Source organism: Melanaphis sacchari, unplaced genomic scaffold (assembly GCF_002803265.2).
Source record: "Melanaphis sacchari strain LSU unplaced genomic scaffold, SCAv2.0 Contig0_pilon_pilon, whole genome shotgun sequence".
Classification (NCBI taxonomy): domain Eukaryota; kingdom Metazoa; phylum Arthropoda; class Insecta; order Hemiptera; family Aphididae; genus Melanaphis; species Melanaphis sacchari.
The window spans coordinates 25,449,513-25,469,064 of record NW_020270366.1 but is presented as its reverse complement, the minus strand read 5'-3'; the positions used below and the strand labels follow the sequence as shown (position 1 = coordinate 25,469,064).

General features: G+C 28.5%; 2 protein-coding genes across 2 annotated transcripts in view; one reads left to right on the top strand and one right to left on the bottom strand.

Annotated features, from left to right (window-relative positions):
* The window catches only part of LOC112600828, a 4,818-nt gene extending 3,488 nt beyond the window's left edge, over window positions 1-1,330 (top strand). Inside the window, exons 3-4 of the mRNA XM_025348144.1 lie at window positions 16-1,011; window positions 1,085-1,330. Coding sequence (XP_025203929.1) covers window positions 16-1,011; window positions 1,085-1,323 — 1,235 coding nt within the window. The 3' untranslated portion in view covers window positions 1,324-1,330. The remainder of the gene's footprint in view (window positions 1-15; window positions 1,012-1,084) is intronic.
* Window positions 1,331-8,756: 7,426 nt separating this feature from the next.
* LOC112600802 lies at window positions 8,757-9,302 on the bottom strand. Its single transcript, XM_025348106.1, has one exon. The coding sequence runs from the start codon at window positions 9,300-9,302 to the stop codon at window positions 8,757-8,759; it is 546 nt and encodes a 181-aa protein (XP_025203891.1).
* Between the last annotated feature and the right edge of the window lie 10,250 nt (window positions 9,303-19,552).

Genomic DNA, 19,552 nt, shown 5'->3' with positions numbered 1-19,552 from the left:
ATTTGGTTATTAAAGATTCTTCATTCAAACATGTACATGTCCCCAATCCAGCTAAAATCGAAGTCAAACAACTAACTGAAGAAATGAAAAAAAGTGCTTTAACTACTCAACATAATCCAAGTAAAATTATTAGTGATATTGTAAAAACGGCATCATCCAATGTAATTCAAGGGAGTCTCACAAGTGTACCAAATCTTAAAAGAATTATTCAGCGAACTAGGCAATGTAATCAACATTCTCCACCTAATCCACTAACCTTGAAAGATTTAGGAGAAATTCCAGACATTTATAAACAAACAAACAATGGAAGTAAGTTTTTGTTATTTGATAATTATGAAATTAATGGTCCTACAAAAAATAGAATTTTAATATTTTGTACACGTGAGGGATTAGAGTTAATGTCTGAATCTGAACATTGGTTCGCCGACGGTACATTTAAGAGCGCTCCTTCTATATTCACACAAATATACACTATTCACGTATTGATATATAATACTGTAATACCAGTAGTTTTTGCATTATTACCTGATAAAAGTACTTCAACATATTCTTATTTAATCAAAACACTAAAATCGCATATACCATTAAATCCTAAAACTATTATGACTGACTTCGAACAAAGTGCGATATTGGCATTTAAGGAAATTTTTCCCAATATAATTTCTCGTGGCTGTCACTTTCACTTAAGTCAATGTGTATGGCGAAAAATACAATCGATACCCACGATTCACGAAAAATATATAACTGATGCAGAATTTTGTATTCAAATACGATTGTTACCAGCACTTGCTTATGTACCAGTATCTGACGTAATAGCAAGTTTCGAGCACTTATGTGAAAGTGATTATTACATAGAACACGAAGAACTTTTTCGACCACTACTGGACTACTTTGAAGATACTTGGCTTGGAAAGACGGTGCGTAAACGACGTCGAGGTCCAACATTTCCTCTAGAAATGTGGAATTGTTATGACGCGATAGATTTGCCAAAGACTAATAATTCAGTCGAAGGTAACTAATTTTTATAAATAAATATATCTAAAATATATTAAGTATATTTTATAGATTTTTACATATTTTATAGGTTGGAATCGTGGTTTTAATCATTTACTTGGATCGTGTCACCCAACACTTTGGAAACTTATAGAAGGGTTCAAACAAGAACAGACTAACACAGAAATGAAAATAGAGCAATACATAAGCGGACAAAATCCAATAAAAAAAAAGAAAAAAATATCAAGATACTGCATTAAGAATTTTAGAAATTCAAAAACAATATACAGAAAGAAATATCTTAAATTATTTGAAAGGCATAGCCTATAATTTATCACTACAAGTATAAATTATAAATATTATATAATATCTTTTATCTTTTAATTTTTATATTTAATTTTTTAATATTTAATTTGATTTACGACTAAACTCTGATGTATTTCTAAACACGTACAATAATGATCATTTTAAAATAATATACTTTAGCTGTTTTGAACATTCGTTATTATGCCTTTTAGCTATTTTATACTTAGCTATTTTGCCGTCGCTATTTTGATATTCGCTTTTTTGGATTCGCGGTATTGACGGTGACTCATATTATTACATAAAATTAAATTAAAATAAAAAAATTATAAAATTATAAAATAAAAATAAATTATTTACACTGTACACATTCTCGTACATCTGAAAATGAATATAATTAATATGTATCCATTCATTTTATAATATTATCTAATATGGATACTAAAATATGATAAAAACTGAAATTAGATTATCAAAATTATTTCTTAAATTATACTTACTTTATTACTATCGCTTTTATGTTATTAAATAATAGTGTTACAGAAAAGAAACATATTTTTCATGTATCATTTTATCTATGATACATCTAAACTCTTCTATTATCCTCATTGACGATGCCAATTTTAGGACGTATATGATGTTAATGATGATTATCTACTTTATAATTAAAATGTTGTATATTAACATTAACATTGTGAAGTAATTTCATTCATATTGATATATTTTTGTATACTGAATTTAACACTGTATACATACAACTGAAATTAAATTTAATTAAAATGCGCGTATCCATTAATATTATAATAAGTACCATATAATATCCTAAAATAAGATAAAAACTTAAATAAGATTATTTATTAAACTATACTTAACTGTTTACTGCCGCTTTTATTTTAATAACCGTGTAACAGAGTAGATATTTGTCACGTATCATTATATCTATTAAACATCTAAAATCTTACATGTCCTTTTGAATACCAATGATAGCTCAAGTGATGTGATTAATATTAGAAAACACAAAGACATAAAAATACCCAATGTCTATTTGGAAAGTATTCTTGAAAAATTATTCACTTTTAATACACATTTAAAATTAAGATTAAGTTTTGTGAAACAGAACAACTACTAAAAAAAAAAAAACTAATAATACACTAAAAATGAAAAAAAATTAACAGATAAATAATTGAAGAACAAAAATAATATAAACTATAAGTTAGTGTTCAAATAACTTTACTGACTGACAATAAACATTCTAAAATAAACATTAGATTTAAATATTATTATAATATATGTTTTTCTAATTAGCCAGCACAGTGTTGTGATTAAACTGATTATTACTTTCTAGCCAACATGTTCGCAATATTATAATATGACTATGGTCCGAATACCTACCTATATAAAAAATAATAATATATTTCGTTATTTTAAGTACTAAAGTTAATATGTTTATTGAATTCATTTGTTTTGCTATAAGTATTTCGTAAAAAAATATTATCATTATCTAAGAAAACGTGATTTAAATAAATTTTAAGCTTAATCATAAACAATGGATTTAAATTTAAGTATATAAAAACTAAAGCATTAACTACCCGCATTAATATTTATGTTATGTAACTATTGCCATCTATCGACATCGTAAATTATTCCTTAGGTAGGGCACATGCTGCTAAAATACTGAGTGTGAATAATGGCGAGCGGGGCCGACTACTGACTTAAGGCTTTTAGACTCACGTCTGGTGTATATAACTATTACTGTTACGTGTTTGAAGAGAGTGTGCGACATGCAGTCGAAGCAGACAGTGAAAAAGATTCTACGATGATCCGTACGGTCACCATCAAGTATCCACACTCATGGCACATCAACATCTACCCGGATTGGTAATCTGCTTTACTTAAATGAGGTAACTTTGATCTCTAATATTAATATTACACACTGAGGTCGATTCCCCGAGACCTCGTTAATAAAAACATAACTTGACCAGCAGAGAATGCAAGAACTCGCGCGCACCCAATGAAGACGGGATATTACAGTTCTTTTAGCTTTTACGGTCCATCTATTTTGGGAATCAAAATAGTGGGAGAAGATTTCACTTTAAGTTGATTAACTGATGTCAACTACTAGCCCAGTTAGTACTATGAGAGATAGAAATAATACTAGTATCAGATTGATATTCTGTTTTGAAACAGTATTTTTCAAGGTCAAGGTGCCTACATTAATTTATTGAAACGTGATAGTTGTGAAAAGGGTGCTAGATAATAGGAAAAATCACTGTGTCTAATAAAATAATAAGAGAAGTGACCGCAACGACGAAAGTTACATCTGGCTTTGGCCTTTAAGTCAGGGGCTGGTCATTTATTGACGACCTAGAAAGTTAAGTTCTGAATACCGAAAAGCGCTTGACTAGATTTTAAAACTAAAATAAAATCTGTGGTCAGGGGTCAGCCATCAACCACCAGGTGTGCTATAACGTATAGGATTGTAATTTTTATACTTTTTTTTTTTTTAACTGTATATATCTGGTTATTAATGATAAACTTTTGTTAGATTTAAGATGAACGCATTTTTAAATTAGTGCATATTTTATTATAAATTATGTAAAACGTAGATTTGAAAAAGTAAAAGAAGAAAAATTATAAATCCATTATATTTGACTTATGTATGTATGTTAAAATTCATAATTTTATTTATTTAAATGTAAGAATGAATAAACTTAAAATTGTTATTGTTATAAATGTGATCTTCATTTTCAGACTTTTATTTATTTATTTATTTATTTTTATTTTGTTAAAATGAAATCATAACTCTCTTGTATGTTTGATTTAAGATGGTACATTTTTTTAATTAAAAAAAAAGTTATATTATATAATACATTGAAAAACATGCGTAATTTATTTGAGTAGTATCTTGATGTAGGTATTATTGAAATAATATGAAAAGATGGTCAATAAGCGAGTAAAAATAATTTATATTGTAACATTACATAAATTATAGTTTATAGTCTATACCAGTGGTTTTTAACCTTTTTAGAACCACGGAAAACTTTTAATTGTATAAGATTTTTGCGGAGCACTAGGTCGTAAAGACGTAAAATAAAACAATACTTTAAATTTTTTTTAATAAAATAACATACATAATGATACTGATACTCGTATTTAGTCAATCTATTATTACATATTATTATAATAAAATTGGTAAGTTATATAAAATAAATACAACTTTTGAAGAAATTTTTAGATTATTTAATATGCTATTTGGGCCTGATGATTATTGCATATATTTTCAATATTTGGTCTTATATATGAAAGCACTACTCTCATTTCCTCTTTTGTATTAGTTAGCCCTTTACATTTCTTTGTCTTAATATTTAATAAGTTCAATCATTAAAAACGATGAAACTGAAAATTAAATTATCCCAATAATTTTATATTTTTTTTTTCGCAAATTTTAAAATTTTGACAAAACACTTTAGCCAAGTTCATGGAGCAGTAATCACCAGTGTTCCGCGGAACACCGGTTAAGAATCACTGGTCTACACTGACAAAACTGTAGAAGATGCATCAAACGAATGTACTTACATGTTTTTGCATCTTCACTTTTAGTTATCAAATACAACATTTAAGTATTTATAAATGTAGTATTTATATTAAGATGTTAAGATTATAAACAATTAAATTTAATAACAGCAGCATCTTGTGTCTGAGATGTTCTCATTCTATGTACATATTTAGAGAATTTAAAATTATATATTTTAATATTCTATTATAAATTATTATTACTAGTAAATGCGTATAAACTTTAAAGTATCTATATTATATTTTTATATTTATAAAAATCATTTAGAATTCAAAGGAGATATGCACTAATAATTTATTAATTTTTAATTATTACATTAAAGTAATTTAATAATGTTACATGATTAGACTTTTTATTAATAGTTTTTTAAAATCATTTTTTTATTACACAGTTTATCAAAGAATGTTTTATGACAAATTCAATTGAATAAAAATGACGTATGGTTATGGATCAATGAAGAGGTTTATCATTAAAGATACTTAGGCATCGGTATACATAGAGGTTGGCTTATTTAATAAAAAGACTTTGATGGTTAATTTTTTTTTATACTATACAAAAATAAAAATAAATTAAAATATTATCAAAGCGCTTGAGTGTATAATATCTGCAATATAGTTATAGTAGTATTTTTGTAGTCACATTATTGAAATTACAGATTAATTTTTTTTTTTATAAAATTTCAATTCCATTTTTTCGTTAATTTCATATACGTATAATATTATATTTTTAATATCATACGAACATAAGAAAACATAGCAATATAATTATACATATTGTGTATGTTTAGCGTAAATATGTATAAAATAAGAAATTTAAATTTGCATGTGGACAGCTGTCAGTTGAACACTGAAATATTTTATTATATTTAAATGTTCAGCGGGGGTGCTCGAATATTATGATATATTAAAGGTAAGTACTTTGAGGTCGTATTCATTAATTCGGGTTTTTCACATTACAAAAAACAAAATAAAAGGCACCGTACTTCTTTTCTCTATTATACCGTGTATCGTAGGTATATATGCACAGATATTATGCTCATATGAAATCCGTGGCCGAGATTGCCCCGTGCTCAGCACGATATCGAAAAGCGAACGTACATCGTTTACAATATAATATAATGTACAAGCTGCTGCACCGTCGCAGTAACCAAAGTCAACAAAGGTTATGGTAGAAGAAGAGTGTTCGGGTCGAGAACGCAACGGGCAGCGCGAGGATAATTAAAAAGTATAAGAGAGCATGACGGCAGGATAAAGAGCTGACCCACGGGACGGCGACGAGGATCCGCGGTGAAAAAGCCCCAGAGACCGCAGTGGTAGGCCGGGTAGTTTTCGGAAAGAGAAAAGCTGTGGTGTAGACGAACCACTCTTTTTGTCCGCGGCCTTTTGATGTATTGACGTACGCAATTCACACACACACACATTTACGACCGGTATTTTCATGTATATTATCGTAGTATAATAGTATTTTATATATATATATATGTATGATAATACATAGAGATCAACCAGTGTTTGCTCAGCCTTTTCATAAATATATTGTTATTACCGCGGTTCCGGACGTCTCGTTTATCCCTTGGTTTTTATTATTATTATTACGTACGATGGTGGCTATATCATCGAGGTTTTGTGGTTTATTTCTCTTTATTATTTTCGAACAATTTTTTTTCGTTTTTTCTTTATAAGTATTTTTTTTTTTTTTTTTGTCTTTCCTCCTCCGTTCATTTGGTGTTGTCCCCTTTGTAATATATACCATGCCTGTGTGCCAGCCAATAACGTCCGTTTAATTACACGGAAAGCCACTAAATCGGTTATACGTATTATACATTTACTATGTATATATTGTTCATACATAATAATACTTTTTTATCAGCAAGTATTTGAGAAAAATAATTAAGTATTTTAAAACTGAATATAATTTTATTTTTTCATAAAAATGTTGATGTATATGCAGTTTTATAATATTTTCTAGTGTTTTTACTTTTGTATTACAACGTTGATAAAAATAAACAAATGTTTTTGAAGTTATTTGATTTTTCTCCAATTTGAATACGACAGTAGGGGTTCCCAGGTGTGTCTGGTATAAATTAGGATTGAGCCAACGTATATAGAAATAGGCAGGTGATTTAAGTTGTGCTAGAATTGAGTCATACGGCTATTAAAGACCGAATATAGCATATCCCTATTTTTAGTAGCTCGTTTTATCGTAATGTTATTCAACATGGCCCTTGAAAGTTAAAATTTGATCAAGTGTTGTACTAATAGGTATTAGATGACTGTAGGATTGATTGGCTTATTATAATATATATAATATTGATTTATTTCAGGTTTGAAATCCATATATATTTTTTGGTCTCTTTAGCAATTGAACATTACTTTGCAACTGATTTTGAGCATTTACCTTCAATATCTGTTTTTGTCTGTTGTGTCTGCTATACCGTGAATAATAAAGATTCGATCTTCTATAAATGATTTGATGATTGTTAATAGAAAAGCTGAAGCGTCAAGTGGGTGAAATTTGTATAAACGTCTAGGATGTCAAAAACGGCTGAACGACGTCAAGAAAGTATAGTTATCATGCATATTTTATTGTTTGCGTTTAATTAAATCTATTAGTCCTACTAGCTGGTGGATTGTCGAGTGATGTGTCCAAAACCGTTTTAATTGGTCCTCATAATTTACTGTAGCACAGTCTGTGGTGCTGCTTAGTATTTTATATTGTTTTTAGTGCAATTGTGTACAATTGTGTATAAGTGTGTGTATTCGATGTGATTAAATGGTTCACAAGAAGACACGCGTCCGTCGCTTTATCCAACACCACCATTATTCTAACTTGCCAAGTATATTATAATTTATAACGTACAATAATAACATAATTATAGTTCATAGTATATAAATTGCTTATACGTAAAATTATTGCAGTGTATTTAATGTGTACGATAAAGACTAGGGTCGTGCCTCTCGGTCGGTGATTGACGAACTGACATCTTTATGCTTCGCCACCAGCCATGAAATTATAAACTATAGTATATATATAATAGTCATCAATTCTACAGGAACATATAAGATATACGCACAGGTTATGTTAGGAATCTAACGCACGCATGTGTGTGTGTGTGTATGCATGTGTTGATTTTTAGGTACATGGTAATAATTACATTATTATGATTTGCGTTTGAGTTGTTTATTTATTTCCTTGTCCTAGTTGACGATAAATTATGATTATTTTAACAAACTTTAATTATATTAGGTTAAGTACACGCTAAAAATATATTATTAAACTAACTCTTAATATTTAAATATTCTGTATTATAGAACAAATAGCGAACGAAACAACTGTAATCGGAATCAAGCTACAAAGAAACAGCAAATTAATATAAATATATATAAAAAAAGTAATAATTTATAAATATTATTAAATAGATAAAAACCTCACAACATCCATAGTCTATTATGATTTCGTATAACACGTGATTAAATATATTGCACACTGAAATTTAGTCAAAACTTAAATTAAAAAGTATTACTATTTAACTGGTTGATGTTAATTATTAGCATTCCTAAGTCATCATAATACCGTATAATCTCGCTACAGCTGACTACAGAAAGCATTAAAATAAATATAAAAGAGTTGTAACTGTTGATAATCGGTTAGTTGAAAATAGATAAAAGATTTTCAAAAAAAAAAATTTAAACTGTAAATCAACTGAGCATTTTATAAGAGAAATTTGCCGATGAAATATCCGCAACTTATAAGTGATTAAACGTTGTCGTTAAAGGATGTATGGGAAGACATAAATAAAGGAAAATAAGGATTTAGAAAAGTTATTGTAGACTTTAATTTATTAAAACACTAGAAATGAGGAAAAACTTATAATCTATAACTTTGTTTATTTTATGTATGCAGATGAAGATTTCTTTTTGTTGTTTTTTGTATTTTGATTGTTGTTGAAAAAACCAACGTCTATGAGATATTTTGGCTTTTTCAAGTGTGGGTTGTCCTTTAAATACTTACAAAATTCTTTGGTACTTTTCAGATTTTGTAGCTCTTCCCATACGTACTTAAACGATAACGTTTCTACTTTAGTGGCAGACATTTCGTCATTGATGACATTTTCTGTTATAGTCGAATTGGTTTCTATTTTTAGATTTTTGTCATACATCTTCTGTCTACCTTCAACCAACAATTGATATTTTATCCATGATAACTCTTTTATGTCTTCTTTAATGCTTCTATAAAGTGACTTATTATTTGTGTCATCTCTGATTTTTTTAAAAGCTCTGTTGAATATTTCGTATTTATTGTCAGTATCTGCCGATTTATCAAGTTCATTTTCATCGATATCTTCTTCAATACTGATCAATTCGGTTGTGTTAAATAAAAAATCTAAATACGCACTGAGACGCTCATTTTCTTCCAATTCGTCGTTGTCCATTTATTATATTCATTAGAAACAATAATATATCAATATTAATCTGGATTTTAAACAAAAGGCCTATTGTTAGATTAAAACATATTGGTATAACTACCCAAGTTTTATTCTATTTACTATAAAGGGTTCATCGGCTATTACATTTGAAAATAAAAACAATTTATTTTATTTAAAAAAAAATATTTAAATATATTAGATACATAGTTACTTATCCACACAAACGTATAAATCTCAAAAAAAATAAGCTCATAATAAGTAATTTTAGCCAATATTATCATTCATTTAAATCATAAAAACAAAAAAAAAAAATCGATTTCAACGAATAATATGTTCTTTAATAGTACTTTAAATATTATTAAAGAAAAACTCCGACCAATGTGAGGTACATTTTTGTCATCGGTAAATTTTTTTAACGGTGCTCGTCTGTACAATAAATACAAAGTTATAAATTTCACAAATAGTTTCAAGTATAATTCTGTTGTGATGACCTGAAAATGTTTATTTGGTGTTTGTGGTACAGTATTATGGTATAGTCAATGAAATCCGTTGATAGAATGCTCCAAATTTCTGCATTCGATCCCATCGTCAATTTCCAAACCGTTTAACTGAACCGTGTCATTATACTTTCGATTAGTGAAAAAATAAATAACCAAAATGTTGTGATTTACAGTGCTATTAAATTTACCTTATTCATAAATTCAAAATCGTGCGCGTACATATCAAAATAATATGATATAATATAAATATTATAAGTATATCTGCAAAATGTCACATAATATAATATACTCGATATTACTCGATCGGCCGCCGCTTAATATGATATATTAAATGTTATTTATTTTATGGGTTTACATGATATTCATTTTTTTTTATAATATAAATTTATATCATATTAACCGGATATACGTTTCATTCCGAACAGTTAAATTTCAAATTTCGATCGTTTTTTATTCCTAAATGTTTACTATGTTCAACCGCGGTACGCAAGACATATTACCCCGGTAACGCCGGCGGAAGAACATTATAAGTGTATAAAAAATATAAGTATTTCACAATATAAACCCTCGGCGAGGGTACATATAATATATATTATCATTATTGTTATTATAGTACACATAAATGCGGTGTAGTCGTATACTGCAGCGCAGACGTTCATCCCGATACTCGGAACAAATGATCCGTTGACCAAATGCAAAGGAGTGGTAGCAGTATTTTATTTTTTTTTTAAAAAAATGAGAATCAACGAAATGAAATCACTATTATTTTTAGAATGTATATAAATAACATTTTACGATCGTTCGTATTATTATTATATAAATATTGTATACAGGGTGAAATTCAACCCCAAATCTTTAAACCGGACACGCACGTGGAACGGCGGCGGGTGGTCATGTGTAATATTGTGTTATTTTATATTTATAGCATATAATATTATTATATTATATTATATTATACATTCGCTCGTTTTTTTGGAACCGCAGTTGGGTGGTGCAGCGGCCGTGTTTCTTTAAAAATTCGTTATTTGTTTTCGGTCGTGTGGTTCGATTATTTAAAGTCACATGACCTGAACGAATCGAAACGATGACCGGCGTTTCTGCTTCTGTTTTTTTATCATTATTATTACTATTATTATCTGTTATTTATTATTTAGAAATGTAAATATAATTACATTGGATTTCGACATTTTGCGGTCCCGTAACGGCGGTAATCGTTTTAAATAATATAATATCATGTGAAGGGCGAATGGAATATACACCACCATTAGTCACCGCCACCGATGTTGGAAATAAAATATAATATAATAACGCAACTCTTTTCGGGTTCGCAAACGCATTATGTGTCAGCAACGATATAATGACGTTATGTCGTTAACGCTATAACCGACGGCTGCGATGCAGCCGTGCAGGGTGTTATGCATAGGGCGACCACGGAGTATTTCCTAAATCTCGGCAGACATTCGTGAATGAAACCCAACCAATGGTGGTTTGTCTGTTTGTCTGATCCTTAACTTGTTGCAACCTTAATATATATATATATATATATATATATAAAATTTCATGAAATTTATTTTCTTGAAATATTTCATTTTAATGAAAAATAAAAAAATTCAATTATTACATTTAAAAGTTTATAATCTCATAAACTTGCAAATCTAAATTTTTAAAAGTTGGTTTACTATATGAAACAGAAGATGTGTAATATATTTACATATTATAACGTAAAAGCTATTTTAAAAATCTATAATATAACAAATTTAAATATTTAAACTCATATAAAAAAAATATTTAATGTTCACTGAATAGTAAATAGAAATTAAAACAAATTAATAAGAAAGGTAAAAAAAAAAAAAAGAAGAATATCTATTTTTAATTTAAGCAAAAGCAAATTATAACATATGATATACATATTAAATTATTAAATTATTAAATATTAAAAACATAACAGGTTTTTATTATTAATATTTAATACTGAGTAGTTATTAATAATCAAAATAAATTAAATCAATCGCATATCGTTATATTACTTAAAAGTAATGAATAAATATTTGAATTTCGATCACAGCAGTTGACGATACGATTTGTCGCGACGACAATCTTTGATCTATACCAATTCCAAACAGTTTATTTTATTTTATTATTTTACAAAAATATTTTATTAGTTATCAGTTTATCACGAATTCCTTTATTTAATAATAATATTTTACTAAAATTTAATTAAAATTTATAAAATCTTCTCTTTATATAGTCAATCAATAAGTTCTATCAGTTTATTTTTATTAATAAGCAAAATACTTTAAAACAATTGTATTTGTATTTTGTGATGTTAGAACAAATATTATTATAAATTATAATTATTGTTTACATTTTAATATTATTAGACGTTCATTTTTATTGAATTCGAAAGATTAAAAAATTATTTTTTTTAGTAGATTATGGTAAAAAAATGTTATTTTATTTACAGAAAATGGAGATAACCGCAAGGTTAAATATATTTTAATGTGAAACCAAGTTCAATAATTGCATCTTACATGTTTATTTTCATAGTAATAATTACAATATATATATTTTTTTTATGAACAATAAGAACGACAGCAGAAATTGTTTACGTGTTATCAAGGTTGCTTGTTTCGTATTAATACTTACAATTAATAAATTTATAAACTATAATAATAAATAGACAAACTTATATTTTTGTAAAAATTACATCAACTACGAGTTTAAGCATTAATTTTATTTTGATATTTATAGCAAGAACAACCCTTCATTCTTTACACAAATCAAAAGTGAAATAAAAATCGCTTTCGGTGGATAACAAATGTGTTAAAAAAAGTGCCTACATCGCGTCAGTGAACAATAGTTGATTGCCCATGCGACGTATTAGGGTGTGAAGATATATACAGCTTTGCGTGAATTCGCTGAACAATCAAAGTATGCCAATGTAGGACTATATTTAGGGTATTTTTTTCATTTTGACCTTAATAAATGTATGTGTTTTTACATAGCATGTGAGGTTTAATTACTTATGTTTAATAATACTTTATTCACTGGAAAAATCAAATTTTTCACACTAATTCATGATTTTTTTTCTTAGAAACTTATATGTTTAAATTAACATACTTTTATAAAAATATTAATATTTAGTCTTTATTTTATTAATAAATATACTCAATAGTTTACAATTATTTTTCTGAAAGTGAAAATATAAATTTTTAAAACTTATATAATATTTTAATTTAATTAAAATAAAAAAATGTAATTATAAAACCACCGTTATAAAAAACAGAAACAAATTTGATTTGATTTTAAAAATAATATGTACTTACTTTTATAATTATTCATTATACAGCATAAAATGTTATGACTTACGAGTATATGGAAGGATAAATTATACAGGATAAAATTAATTATAAATTAATACAAAAATTGTGTCAGCATTACAATCTTGTCAATACACTGTTGAATCGTGATTCACAGTCTATAATGTGTGTAATTAATGTGCTGATAAATCATCGTTTTGCAATAAAAAAAAATAATAGGTACCTATACATAAATTAAAACGCTATTCACATTTATATATTATATATAATATTTGTAGATGTTTTATGTTTATATGGATAAATGTGTAATAATACGATTTAAAATTGATATGATTAAATACACATGTTAATTGTTGCGTATGAGAAAAGGCACTATAATCCTCCTGCCACTCCTCATCTGACAACTGTACCTTCTGTAGTTTTTACACTTTTACACACACGCCCATCATGATACACCAATATCAAAAGCCATATTATCGTATTTCCCAATCGGCATCGTGTCATTTCCATACAATAAATAATGCGTAGTAGCGTTTTGCGTGCGTCAGTCGCTATACTCTTTCTGTGTCTACACTCGGTCCTATATTATACCATTACAACCACCTTCCCCCTTTCGGAGTCTCTTGACGCGCGTTTGGGTTCCAATGACGTGTTAAGCTTGTGATAACTGCGACTGCTATAATACGCACTTATGGCCTGCAGATACATCACGTGACCTACATAATATATCATACGTAATATAAGTATTGTATTTTATTTTACATGTTTAAGATATTTATTATAGTATTATATCTGTACATAAGCCCCAATAATTCAAAGAGAAAAAACGTATCGAAAGCATCCGTATAGAGATAAAACAAACATATTATCCACTTTACGAATTAATCTAGACGTGATCTTTATACATAATCTAACCTTTATCTATAAAATGTCAAGTTTGCTATAGTTGAAGAAATACGGCAATGAGTGTGTATTTTTCGTGTTATCTATACAATGTATGATCAAAGAGGGGCGTGTTAAGTGATTTGTGAGTTATAAGGGGAGGGGTGTATGGGTAAATGCAATACTGGAGGGTAGGTACTCGACATTTTATTAATAATTATTGTAGCAATATTAATTGAACCACAGGGTACTTAAAAAATACATATATCTAATATTTTATTAATTTATCAACAAATATAACATTCGATTTGTGATAATAATAGTATAACACACGATTAAACGATCAAAAATATGATTATCAAAATATCAGATGATGAATAATGAAATTATTTCATATTAAGTTAATAATTATTTTACCTTATATGATTACGATTTATAATTAAAACGATGAAATCAACAACGTCAATAGTCTCCCAATTAAGATAAAAAAAATCTTAATCATTATATAGCATAAGGTTTGATTGTGTTATGATACCACTGAAAAAAGAAATACTTACAGATGAAGTTATTCAAATTTTTTTTAAAAAAAATGACTAACTAATTTAAGAAAGTAAAATTTTATATTATATATTTTATTATAGTTTATCATGTTTATAAGATTTATAATATTTTAAGTACTATTACCAAGTATTATTTATTAAGTGGACCACCAGTAAGACGAACAGATCATGTTGTGATTGGACAAATATTATTGTCGGGCGGCGTTCACTGGTATTTTATGATATACCTAATCAACAACGATATTACATTTTAATTATTTCATACAGTTTATTTTCTTATTTATTTGTTACAATGCTCAGAACTATTCTTAACCTCCATAAAAGATAAATGACGATGAAATGACTTTGTGTACTCGGCTATATGATTTGAACAAAACTTTTCACTTAGTGAGTTATTATTAATTTTCTTTGGCCAGGGAAACACGGCCAGATTAATTTTATACGCGAACGTCAGAGGTCAAACGTATTTTTATATACCCATATAAATCTTTTACCATCACAAAAAAAGTGTTTCTACGCGATGGCCATGGAATACATATTCATGAAGTAATCGAATAATCGCAAGTGGGTTTAGTTTTTTACGTCTGTAGACATATATATATATATATAAATGCGCATGCTAGTTGTGTGTGTGATATGGTCGGATATTGTGTATAGAAACGCCTAGCACGCACACGTTAACTTACTGTCCCGGCAGAGGGTTTATTGAATAATGTAGGAAATTGGCAACGACACCCCGGGACGTTATTAAATGGATCGGTGGCGGAGCGACCGACAGGACAAATAGCCCCAGAGGCCTGCGCGTAATGTGTTGGACGATAAAAAATCGCGTCCACACGTACATATATATGTATGTGTGTGTGTGTGTGTGTGTGTGTGTGTGTGTGTGTGTGTATAAAAAGAAGAAGAAAGAGAAAAAATGCCCGACACGCACACAAACGCACTTTGCGTTCGGCAGTCGGAAAGCAATTCTGTTAAAAGTGTCGACACCCAACGCGTGGCGACGGTGGACTTTTCCCTCATCGAGTATTCCGCGTGTGCGTGTGTGTGCGCCGGATAAGTTAAGTAGATTGTTGCGGTGGCGACACAGTATATGTGTGTATTTTCCCATAAAACACAAAATGCATCGTTCAACGGCCATATATATATATATATATATATATACATATATAAACACCCTCTGTGCAGTCGGACCAGCCGCCGGTTAGAAATTCAAATCGCGTACTCTGTATACGAATATACGTATACGCACACACACATTTATATTTATATATTATATATGTATTATACGAGTGCGCACCGGTCTTTCACAACGTCACCATTTCCACCACCGCAAAGTGTTTTTCTTTCATATTTTTTTTTTTTATTTTTTTATTTTCCCGACACGTACGATCACGCATACACGCACACGCTGCGTACACTATATGTTGTGTACAAAAGTATTTTTCCCCGTTTTCTTCTTTTATGTCTGCATTAAGTCGACGACCACGACCACGACGACGGCAACGACAATGACGCGCAGACACACCGTATTATTATTATTCGCATATTATATTATATTATGTATATATATATATTTGCCGGCGTGAACTAGTGTGTGGGGGTAATGCGATATGCATCTGTCCCGTCCTCATTCGCAAACCCTCCCCTCGCCACTCGCCGTTTATCGAACGAAGGTTTGCGAGTGTTTTTCACGACCGCCGTAAAAAAATATAAAACTATATAATATTATACGCGCGTACGTACGCGCTTGTAGCCATGTATAGGAAAATCAACATATTCGCGTGAACGACGTCGTCGTCGCCACGACGGTGAAAACAATCGTTTGGCCGCGGGGCCTAGACCGCGTGCGAATTCCGCGGACTGAATAATAAAACAGCTAACGGGCGATACGATAATAACGTGATATCGTAATATATGAACTGTGTTTATACGCACATATTTATTTGATGTGTAATGTACATTGTATGTATACGAAATTATGTGAAAGAAAGACGTCATTATTGTAAACGCGACGCCAGAGATATGCATTAATGGTAACGCGTGGGACCCTCAGGCCAGCGAGCCAGTGGTATTTTTACACGAGAAATGTTTTAATTCAAGTATAAATTAAATAACATAAAATAATATCGATATTTAATATTATTTTTACATTACAACATCAGTATGTGATCTGTACCTATAAATAATATTAAACAGTGTATTTTTTAAACTATGCATTTCTTCAAATCCTGATTTGTGAAATTTTCAAAAACTATTATGAAGACTATATTTTTGACATAGTTTAGATTTATTTTGTAGTTTATGAGAAAAAAATTAAATTCATGAAGTGATACAAAATGTTCCGAAATTAATTTGAAAAAAAAGAACATCATTGAAATTTAAACGTGTACATTTTGAGTTATTCAAATGTAATGAACAAACACGGCAAACCAACTGGAGTTTATTTAATAGTAAATCATCACAATCAAAAATTAACAACAAATTAAAAAATTATACCAACATTCAAAAATTTTGAAGAAATTCATCACGTGTAGGTACATAAGTTATAACTTATTCACTCCGATTTAATGAGTCATTGTTAAAAATCCTTCAAAATGGAAACCGTATGAAATATGTAATACAGCCAAATTATATACTATTATATTATCATTTAATATTTTGTCATTGAAAATTTGTTGCACCAAACTTTTTAACCATTGCCAAAATGTCTCAACTGAAGAAAATGCAACAAACTTATTGTTATAAATATTATTATTTTATCACATCTTATTTTCTGTTCAACAAGTATAAAGTTTTATAAAAAAATCTTAAATTTAAAAAAAAAAATATTATTAAGATTGTAATTCGTTATCAGTATCAAGATGAGCACAAATATTTACGATGCATAGTGTCTAAATTCTTGATAACATTGCAGATATGGCCAGAAATCTTTTCGTAAACTGTAGTATGCAGGAAAATAAATTCGTCAAAACTTTACATTGACACGTGAAACACAATTTCGAATGAAAGGTTATCTTTTCAATCGCATACGTATGCGAAGTAACGGGTTTAAAAAAAAAAAAAAAACCTTCAGATGACGTCAACCGGGACGATCAAAAGTAATAGTATTGTACGTCTTAGTTTAAAAAATAAATAAATATTTTTAACATTTATTTTATTTTATATTATATTTGTATATTATAGGCGCGTATAAACGTCACCGTTCTGTTTCGCGTATTTTTTATTTCAGATCGCGTAATTTTAACTATAGTTCTCGGCAGTTGGAAGGGCAGAAGGGATTTAAAAAGCTTTGTCGTGTTTCCAATCGAAATATCTGCAGAATATATAAACATTACATCAAATCGCTGACAGTAAATTATACGGCCAGAGTACATTACTCGATTTAATACAATACTATATAGGTATATATATTATATTATTGGTTGTCACTTTACAGTTTGTTTTTAAATCGATGACACAGGAATGACGTGAACAAATTCGCTACACACTATCATAAAATATATGATGTTATATTATTGTCTGCAGATATATTATCTGACTATGTGTGTGTATACTGGTTCATACATAATACATATTATAATGTTGTATATATATATATATTATTTGCTTTAAGTATGGAAAAAATTTCGAATGTCAAAAAAAATATAGCATTTGACTGTGAACTTGTGGTAAATTTATTATTTTACTGTAGGTATATAATAATAAAGCTTGCATTTTACAGCTGCAAAGGCACCTATATAGTCGATAAAATCACCTATAAATAACTAATATAACTATTACACCATCATAGTTATACTAAATGATTCTTTAGAAAGTTATAACTCGTCATAATGAATAGTTCTAATGTTTTTTAAGATATTTTATTTTAGAACATTATTATTTTATCTCATTACAAAATAAAAATTAAATTTTAATATTTTTAAATTTAGTAGTAATAATCGATTATCGTTATGCGTGGTGTCATTACCACCACATATAAATTATATAAATTAAAAAAGATAACTTGTAAGAAATTTGATTTTTATGTATCAACATTTTTAGAAAATATTTTGTTTCGGAGTATTAAATTAAGTGAAAAACAACGATAAAACTTTTTCGATATAATAATAAGTATTAAGTCATATTAAAAAATATATATTGTTGTTACACATTATTGATATTTTTACGAAAAAATTAGAATTTACAATTATTACAATCCAATAATATATAGTTATTATAGTTAATTGCATAATGTGTATATAATACAGACTGTATTGTTACAACAAATAAACCGTGTTTTAAAAATAATAAACAAATTTATACAAAAATGTATACATTTCTTTGGAGATTTAAAATAAATATAAAACACAAAAGTAAGTAGCATTTTTGCGAATCGCTGATTATTTTTCACGTGACTTACCGATGCTCTAACGTTTTCACTTCTGCATTAATAATTATTAAAAAAACTAAAATACGAGTAGTTGACATGACGAAACTTACATTTAATTTTTTAAGATTGGTGTATTCACAACATATTCTGAAGTCGATAGTTCGAGAAAAAAATATATTCTTGCTTTTCCAAGGGGTAAGGATCTTCGTCTGAAGAAATGTCAAGCCACCCTTTCAGCTATATATAATATAATATTATGTATAGAAATAATAATAATAATTACGAACTACCGTCGTAGCGGTGTCGTAATACGACGACGAAAGGAACACGTCGCAGCGAAAAAGGGTTATTCCTCGCGCACGGATGTGGGTTATTGCTCATTTCTAACCCTTTTTTTCGGATCCCCGTGCGGCGCGCCACTTGGGTTATTAATTTTTATAGTTTGCGACGCGCTAATTTAATTTCTCGGCGGCGGCAATGTTTCCCGAAATTCGAGAGGAAAATTCTTTTTTTTTTTTTTAAATTATTATTAACTTATTATTATTATTGTTATTGTGGTATACATGAACGAAGCTGCGGCGGTGGTATACGTGTATTACACATTAAGTTTACAGCACTATAT